Below are 9,772 nucleotides of genomic sequence, written 5' to 3' on the forward strand. Positions count from 1 at the left end.
ACAATTCTAGCATTGTTCATGATCATAATTGGATGGTTGACTCGAGTTCTAAAGCAACAAGGTTGAGGGTGAAAGTGGTGTCTCAACCTTGTGGTGGACTCTGAGAAAAAAAGCACGACACTCCACTTCTTGAGGACCTAGAAGATGTCACCCAAGAAGACCCCACATGCTCACCCGAACGGCCTTTAAAATGTGTATAGTATCTATCCAAAACTTAACCAATGTGTGTGAGGGTGGACCTAGTGTGCATCTGGATCAAATATGCCAGGCTAAAATATTTGCCAGGAACTCCCAAAAAGTATCTATCAAGGCATGTGCAGGTTTGTAAGGAAAGTGGGGAACATCATCATCCTAAGAGCATGAATGTCATCGAACCCAAAGAACCCAAGATAGATGTTGGTGGTATCTTTGCTTTGATTTCCAATTCTATTGTCTTGACTATTTGCAACATCTCTTTGCTTCTTTTGACAATTAGGTTCTCAAATGCTTAAAATACCACGATAATTACAAGACAATGTGTTCTTCTTGGAGTATTTTGCAAATTATCTCCTTTTTTGGAGTTGCCTCCATCATGTGAACTCCATGTTACCCTCTGATTGGAAGGACTTTTTGCCCTAAAGGGACATGATCAACTCTAGTGGCATGACCTTTCAACCTAGAGGGACATGGCCAACTAGTGGCAAGACAATGCTTTTGGAAGAATGTTCATTTTATTGGGTGCTTGAATGTATCATTGGAGGAGTCAATTAGAGCTCATTCCCACATTACAAAACCGTTTATTCTAGAATTTTGGGTCAGCCAAAAATAACACTTGTGCCATCATTCATCAATTGATTTCGGCCATTGTCAAGCATTCCTCCTTCCTTCTAAGCTAGCAAAAAGTGTTCTCTTGCCCTTTCAATTTCACAACCTCTAGTCCAGCATTGCAACACAATTCTAGACCCGCGATCACCCGTTGTCAGTGGAACATTTGGTCAATTTTTTTGCCAATGAAGATGGAATAGAGGATTTTCATCAATGCTTTAGTTTGACTTTAGGCTTTCTTCCCTAGGGACCGGGGCGATGTTTGTCTTGACAGTGGCGTGGCTTGACTACCACTCCCACTCAAGCGATACATAGGGACGAGGCAGCAGACGCAAATTATCAATCATAAGGCAGACTCACGGTAGACGCAAGAGGCAGACACTTGACTACCACCTCATTCAATTGGCCATTGCAATTACTGAATGCAGCACCTAGGAGGCCAAACAGGTCCACCATTTTTCAAAATTCTTGATTGGCCACCTAGGCACCTAAACCTCCACCGCTATCCCTACAGTCTCCTCTTCGTGAATCAAAATGGGAGCACAACACACATCTAAGAGTCAGTTGCATACGTGCATACTGGTGTTCTATCCTGATTTCGTTCCCACACTTGAATAGCCCAAATAGCTTGAAGCAGCTTTAAGAATTTAATGAGCTCCTACAAACTTTTCAGAGAGCTTTGCTGCATGTGCAAGCTGTCCATCTTTGATTGGCTCACCCATCAACTTTTACCTTTGTGGGAGTATTCAAGAAGCTCCAACCCATTGTCAGCGCCAAATGATTGGTTGGAGCTGAAACAAAGCACTGGTGCTTGAAATGGCACATTTTAAAACTAAAGTGCAAAATATGGAACCAAAGGGGCTTCACCCTTGCCTCGATTTTCGTGAATTGTCTCCAAATCGCGTGACTAGTGCTGCATTGTAGGACACTCATGTGTCGACAAGGTTCACACCATGTGCCCAGACATTGGAGAAAAAGTAGAGGACAGGTTCCTAGTCCTACTTGGACCAATAGCTGAGATGGGCCCGGACGTGGAGGAAAAGAAATAGTCTTTAGCGACAGTAAGCTGCCCAACTTCTTGAACAAAGAAAAGAAAAGGCGGGAAATGCACTGTAAACCTCTACCACAGGGACCCACAAGATTCCTAGCCAATCATCTTTTAGTGTAATACTGTGGCAACCTTTTATTATATAATGACCACTCAACGGTGTGAACCACCTCTGGGGACAAGAACACGGTGAGCCCAGCCACATCCCATGGTTGGCCAATTGGTGCTCTACCCTAGAAATGCTAATGCCAACCAAGGTAGCCTGCGTCGTCCTACAGTAGAGAAGCCATATGCTCAAACGTAATATAGATAAGTGATAGTCTGAAATGTCGCAATGGAGAAGCCTATGTCCGCGCGCATGGTGTGAATTCACCCTAAGCCTAAGGGCCTTAGCACATGGATGGGGCTAGCATGGGTTTAGGATGGGAATATTTTTGTCATCATTACTCCCATCCTACACCAAGTGGTCTAGGATGGATTTAGAATGGGAGTAGCCACTTTTTCTCCTATCCTGGACCATGGCCTCTAGACCCTAGGAGGCAGAATGGGTTCCCCTTTTTTAGGGATTCAAAAACATGGAAGGATGACATGTGTCCTTGTCCCCACAAGGTCCCCACCTCTTAAACACATGAAATGATGCCATGTGTCCTCTTCCTCCTAAACCCATCCTTAGTTCTGTTTTTGTTGGCACATGGTGGGATGGGAATAGGATAGAGCATGGGACCACTTGGGACCACCTTTTCCCATTCCCATCCTATTTCTTCCCATGTGCTAAGCCCCTAAGTGTGGGTCTCAAGAGAGTTCATGGCTGGGTAGCTACTTGTGGAGATTCTATAATAGACAAGTATGAAACAAGCTCGAACTCTTGATTGCTATCCTTCCTCTTGATTGCATGATGATTGCCTGCAAATCATGCTGGATTAAGCTCAACTTCCGAGGCCCAATGGTGCTCCGGCGGTCCAGAGATTCCTTGATTTCTACTTTGCTACTCCCTCCCGTTATCTCATAAGCAACCGCACCAAAATTTTGGATTCCAGGACCTCTGCTGTGATTAGCTGGTTTTGGGCCAAAAGCTATGCTTGTAGGCGTCACGTCACTGACTTTTCCGCCAATTAAGGGGCCGTTATCCAGGAACGATTCTACCCTATCCAACGACATCAGAACCAACACAGTAAGTGCTGGGCTGCTGGGATTTTCGAAATCGTTTCATCGTGTTTGTCGAAAAGTCTTCTGCCTAACGTTTTGGATGATTGGATTTTCAGGACAATTTGGACTCTCCAGATGTTAGACATAAGACTAACAAGGAGTATCTTTGCATAGACGGTTGGAAAATTCAAAAATGGCTTCATAGAGCTTTACAAAAGAAGGCACCGGATAGCTTTCAAAGCTTTGCCGCAGTCAGAGCTGGAAATGTGGGCAACAAAAGGTTGGCTCGGCTGAATTGCGTCAAGGAAATTCCCATGCTTACCGTCGAACGTATAAGTGAGCTTCCGCGGTCCATTGCAAACGATTTGATGCAAATGTATGTGAAGCGTGGGAACATGGGGGATGCTCTGCATGTGTTTGACAACATGCAAAGGCGTGGTGTGGTGTCATGGAACATTATGATCTTGGGATATGCCAAGCAGGAAGAGGCTCTCCGAGCTTTTGACATGTATGCTAAGATGCACCGGGAAGGGGTCCAACCGAGTGCTCGAACCTTTGTTGGCGCATTGAAGGCTTGCAGTAGCCTGGCCTCACTGGAAGACGGGAAGGAAATACATGGGAAATTTGTCAAGATTGGATGCTTGGAGAAAGGTAGAGCCATCCACTCCCCAATTGTAATGAGTGGCTTTGAGTTAGATGTATTTTTAGGAACTACCTTGGTGGATGTGTACGCCAAATGTGGGAGCATGGAGGATGCATGGTGTGTCTTTGACAAATTGCCTGATCGTGATGTCGTTTGCTGGAATGCCATGATCTTGGGGTATGCTGAACAGCAAGACAATGCCCTTGCTTTGGACCTCTACGCACAGATGATACAGGAAGGTATTAATCCAAGTGCACGAACCTTTATTGGCGTATTGAAGGTTTGCAGTAGCTTGGCGGCTATGGAACAAGGGAAGCAAGTTGATGGGGAATTCATGAAATATGAATGCCTGGAAAAAGGTAGAGCCATCCACTTCCAAGTACTAAAAGGTGGCTTTGAATCAGATGTATTCACAGGAACCACGTTGGTGGATATGTATATAAAATGCAAGAGCATAAAGGATGCACGGTGCACCTTTGATGAGATGCCTCATCGCAATGTGTTTACGTGGACTGCCATGATCTTGGGGTATGCTGAACACGAAGAAAGCGATGAGGCTTTTAGACTTTATGCACAAATGCAAGAGCAAGGTGTGTCACCAGATAGCTTGGCCTTTGTTGCCATGCTGAAAGCATGCGTCAATTCAGCATCCTTAAATATTGGAAAGGAACTCCATGATCAAATAAGAAGGTTTCGACTTGAGACTATTACTATTATAGCAAACAGTCTTGTTGACATGTATGCGAAATGTGGGAGCATGGTTGATGCACAACAGGTGTTTGATGCATTGCCCACAAGGGATGTTGTAACATGGAACTCGTTGATTGCAGGATATGCCCGTCAAGGAGAGAGTGAACTTGTGTTTCGTTTGTTTGAGAGGATGAGACGAGAAGGCATACAGCCAGATGAGGTAACATTTCTCAGTGTTCTCACTGTATGTAGCCATGCAGGTTTAGCGGACAAGGGCAAGAAGTACTTTGGGACTATGGGCAAACAATATGGCATTTGCCCAAGCATTGAGCATTATACTTGTCTGGTTGACCTCTTTGGCCGTGCTGGGCAAGTGGATGAGGCAGTGGCAATGGTGGAGAAGATGCCTTTCCCACCTGATGTTGCTGTTTGGTCGACTGTGCTCAGTGCTTGTCAAAGATGGAACAATGTAGAAGTTGGAAGGCAAGCATTTAAACGTGCAGTGAGTGTAGATAAAAAACTGCCTGCTACTTATGTACTGATGTCAAACATATATGCAGATATTCTGGAAGAAGCTCGGACAGAGCTGGTGGACCAATCTTGGCTGAATGATGCATGTATTTGTGGTGGGTAGTATCTCCTGTTTAGATTGCGCTACAAGAAACATGAGATAATGAGAAGGAATATGCAGTGTGAGCACAGTGAGAAGCTGGCTATGGCTTGTGCTCTAATCTATACATCTGACTTTTGAGGGGAAACCCATGTGTGTCATACAAAAGCTGCAGGTTGTGATGATTGCCAGAAGGCTATTGCTTTTATATGAAGCATAGAGCATGGCATACTGAGTTCAAGTCGCTTTCTTGTTTACAAGGACAGAAAGCACTCTTGCAGGGACCATTGTTGGCAACATTGCATGTACATCCGTGTGGGATCTGTCCAGCAATACTTGTGAAAAAAGGGAGTCATGAACTGGATTCCATGACTAGTAAGGAGAGTCAAAAGCCTCATTGAAGAGTGGCTATGAAACTTATAGCAACTATAGGTCAGGCTATTTGCTGGACCCTTCTTGTTCCCTAGAGTGTTTGTGGCATTACTAAAATCCTACTTTTGCCACACGCACGTTCAAAAGAGGAGCATTTCTAGCAAGGTGTGATGAGACTTGTCTCCAAGACTTCCCAAAGATTCTTCCACCGGAGGGACTAAAGGATTTGACAATTGATCTAGTTCCTAGAATTGCACGAGTGAATCGACATGCGCAGTGGCAAGCCTTACCAAGAAGAAATTCAGAGGTGGGTATATGACTTCCTTGAGCACAATTTAATCTGTCCTAGCACTTCATCATTTTTCTCCGGAGGATCAATAATGAAGAATTTGTGTGAATTACAAAGCCCTAAATAGGATAACCATAAACAGTAAGTTTGCTATTCAATGCATTGATGGATTTTCAACCAAAATTGATTCGAAGAGAAGTTATCACAAAGTGTGAACATCATCGCATGATGCCTATGAAGAATCTTTTATGCTAGCACCATGTCTCCGGGATTATTTGGTAGCTCCTTTTGTGTTGAGCAATGCCCCAACAATTGATTTTTCACAAACAAAAAGAGCTTGTGGAGGCTTTATTTTGTGATAGAATTCTTTTTAGTAATAATGAAGAGTGTTACTAGCATTTACATGTGGCTTTTGACTTTCTAAAAGAAAATCATTTAGTCATTAACTTGGGCCACATTTTTTAAGGGAATATTAAAATGGATCTAGATAAAATGAAAGCTCTCTCGAAATAGTCGGACTTGAAGACAATGCACATAAAAGGAGCTTTATTCATCGTTTTGATTATAAAGCAGGTCTCTATTAGGAAGAAAAGCAGAACATCATATGGATAATGGAATTAACTAATTGGAAGAGGTAGACACAAGGACTAATACCTTATGCGTAATCTTTGGAACCAAAATAAGATTTTCGACAAGAAGCAAATAGAACTTGTGTGACAAGAATCATGCGAGAAAGAGTGTGGAGTCTACACCCACTTTTCTTTTGTCGTTGAGGTGTTTGGTCTACATTGGCTCAGCTTGATAAGTAGACTTTGGGCACAAGTTATAAGGATATTTGTCAGTTGGTCCCCCATGTGCAATTTTCCCAAAAGCTAAGTACGATAAGTTACAGCTTTAGGGTTTACCAACTTTGGGGCAACATACTTAAGGACATGATATGATATTGACAATAGTTGTTAGATTTAGCAAGTAGGCTCATCCACATAAGAAAACATTAAAGTCGTAGCTCTTCATGTTAATTTGTGCATCATTGTATTCCTTGGATGGTCAATTTTATAACGAGAGCAAGCTGAACCTTAAATTTTGGCCAACTTGGGAATAACTTGGAATTTTCTTTTTCTTGTCATCCACAAATGATGGTTAGAGCAAGGTGATGAAGGTCTTGCTGAATTAACTTAATAACTATGTCCATGATGACCATCAATTATGGAATAAATTACTTCCTATGGTGGAGTTTGATTTCTATAAAACAAATCTTCTTTAGAGGTGCTTTATGGAAAACCATTGGCACACTCATATTTTCCATACAAAACATGAAGCTTATTCCTAGCAATAAGTTTGTCAAGGAACATAAACTAGCAGTGGTAGAATTTTAAAGTATTATGAGGGTTCTACTCTTACTTCCTCTATTTTAAGGAAGAGTAGCATTGTTTAAGGTCTAATTATTGTCCTTGATCAAATACATTGTCAAAAGGGTACACAAAAGGGCGCTACAACACAACTTTTTAAATTTAGCTTTCCTACGACTAACGCCAAATTGGTGGCTAAGTTTTGTCTTTCTAAATGTCAACATCTTCTTTAGCTTTTTGATTAGGTGAGGACAATTTTTTGGAAAATACTGACGATCGTAGCCATCCAACCTTCTCATATTTCCATGGGATTTTCCTACATTTTGTTTTGTCACTTTATTATTTTTTGCACATTGTTGGTGCATTAGTGTGGGTCCTACCTATTAGATGACTTTTACCTATTAGATGACTTTAAAGGTTGGCCAATGCATTATAAATATTGTACTGATGCTTGACTACAATAGACCATTCTACTTCCACATCTTCCCTTCTCATTTTGTTGCTTTTATTATTTTGTTTACATTATTAACACATTAGTGTGGGTTCTGTGGGGGTTAAAGGTCACTGTGCCTTAACCCCAGTTATGTACAATACTCAAACACATATATAAATGAATGAAAAAGAAGATTAGGGTGGTTCTGCACCCACCAAAACTTGTGTGGCTCTCTGTCTCCCTATCTATCTCTCTCTCTCTCCTTCTTCCATTCTTGCTTCCGTTGAGAGCACTCTCAACTGGTATCAGAGCTCGGGTGATCTAGCTGAGCGTGCGTGAATGCTTGGAAGCTCAGCAGCTCTGTGGGAGGAAGGAGAAGCTTTGTGGGAAGCTTTGTGAGTGACTTTACTTGCATCCAAGTGTGCAGAGACCTTGGAGGAACCTTTGGAAAAGTCACTTTGGCTTTGCGAAGTGGTTTTGAGAGCCTGTTAAGAGCTTTCAAAGAAAAAGTCGTTTTTTGAGCTTTTCCCTATTCCGTTCGATGACAGAGACTCCATATTGACTTGTAGAGGCAACTATTGCTTGCTTTTGGTGTCCACATTACTTCAGGAGCTTGGAAACGCCTTCATTCTTGAATCTGAGATCATTTCAGTGGATTTCTGACTCACTGGGTCAATTCCTGCGTTTTTTGCCCGGGTGTTGGAACTCAAGTTTGGAGCAACCATTTGCAGATCTGTCAGTTCCGATGGACTCAGGAGGTCCTAAAACTTCTATGTTGCTCATCATTCGCACTCCGGTGGAGTTTACAGATAGCTCTGTTTCCAAAAACGTTTTTCAGTCCGTGTGTTGGACCTAGTGATTGAGACCACGGTTTCCAAAACCGTCTGTCCCATTGCGTTCCGGACGCCCAAAATCCCCTACCTATCAGTTCTTGCATGATTCGGTGGAGGATTTTCAGAGTTATAAATCTCTGTGTATTCGATTTCGTCTCTCTGTTATGCATTTTTCATGCTAAGGTTTTGAAACCTTAGATTTATACCACATGGCAGTGGATAAGTGTTGACTCCCATTTCTCATTCATCGGTTGGGATTTTGGAGTTCTAGCAGAAGAGAGATATTTGCAGATTTTCTTGCTGAGTCCGATTATGCAATGCCGCCCATGTTTTGAAGCATCTCAGGTTCTATTTTCAGTAGCGCTCATTACCGTGGGACTATGATTTCTTGAGCATACCTTATGCAGATCACTCTGGTTGTAGTTTGAGCAATGTGCGCTCATTCGTGGTATGCATTGGGTTGCAGTGGATGATTTATAGGCCATTTGGATGCATTGCGGTCCTTGTTGGATGCGCTGATAGGCCCAAATTGCCTTGTGGGATGCTATTTTTTATGGACGCTTTGCACATGGATGCTATTTTAAGCTGAGGGACAGCTTTGAAACATTGCAGGTGATGCACTGATAGTGCTATGCTCTCTTGGATGAGACATTATTGATGCATATGCCAGTGGACAGTGTTTATGCTTGAGTCATTTGGCACTTATTGGCATTTTCTTTTGGGCCAGATTTGCTCATATGGATGCATAGTATATGCACATGAGTCAGATGCATCTTTTGATGCTTTGAGCTTTGAGTCTTTTGTGATATTTCAGTCTATTGTGGCATACACATTTGGGTGCACCTGGTATTTGGTGTGATTCTCTCTTGCAGGGACTAGCATTTGGGATTTTGTTTCATTTGCATCATGGCATCCTCTTCCATGCCTGAAAAGGAGTTTTTCAGCATTAAAAAGTTTGATGGGACAAACTTTTCTTTGTGGAAAGAACAAATAAGGGATGTGCTTATTCAAAAGAAGCAGATTAAACCCTTGGCAGGGATTGAAGCTAAGCCTGCAAATATGTCTGAGGATGATTGGAATGAGTTGGATGCATTAGCAAAGTCTACTATTAGACTTCATCTTGCAGAGTCAGTTTATTTCACAGTAGTAAATGAGCAGACTACTGAAGATTTGTGGAAGAAACTGTGTGCCACTTATGAGAAGGAAACTGCCTCTAATAAAGTTTACCTCATGAAGAGGTTGTTTGAGCTGCAAATGAAGGAAGGGGTCTCCATTGCTTCTCACTTGAATGAATTCAATATTATTTTCAGCCAACTTCAGGCTCAGAAAATGAATTTTGATGCGGAGACTAAGGCAATATTTCTCTTATGTTCATTGCCATCCTCATGGGATACCTTCCGTACAGCTGTCAGTAACTCTGCACCTGGTGGAGTACTGAAATTTGATGATGTTGTGGGTAGCTTGTTGGCCGAGGAGATTAGACGGAAGTCTATGGATGGCAACAAGCAGGATGCAGCCTTAAATGTGCAAAGGGGCAGATCACAGTTCAGGGGGA

The 9,772-nt window shown here is 42.4% G+C and overlaps 1 protein-coding gene across 1 annotated transcript; it reads left to right on the top strand.

Moving 5' to 3' along the window:
• The first annotated feature begins 2,652 nt into the window (after positions 1-2,652).
• LOC147884694 (pentatricopeptide repeat-containing protein At1g06140, mitochondrial-like) lies at positions 2,653-5,770 on the top strand. The gene is made up of 2 exons (XM_087397114.1): positions 2,653-3,023; positions 3,115-5,770. Exons 1-2 carry the CDS (start codon positions 2,928-2,930, stop codon positions 4,963-4,965), a joined length of 1,947 nt encoding a protein of 648 aa, XP_087253240.1. The 5' UTR covers positions 2,653-2,927; the 3' UTR covers positions 4,966-5,770.
• Positions 5,771-9,772: the final 4,002 nt, after the last annotated feature.

The sequence above is a fragment of the Dipteris shenzhenensis genome, chromosome 26 (assembly GCF_047967505.1).
Source record: "Dipteris shenzhenensis isolate YYH24624 ecotype China chromosome 26, Dip_SZ_1.0, whole genome shotgun sequence".
Classification (NCBI taxonomy): Eukaryota; Viridiplantae; Streptophyta; class Polypodiopsida; order Gleicheniales; family Dipteridaceae; genus Dipteris; species Dipteris shenzhenensis.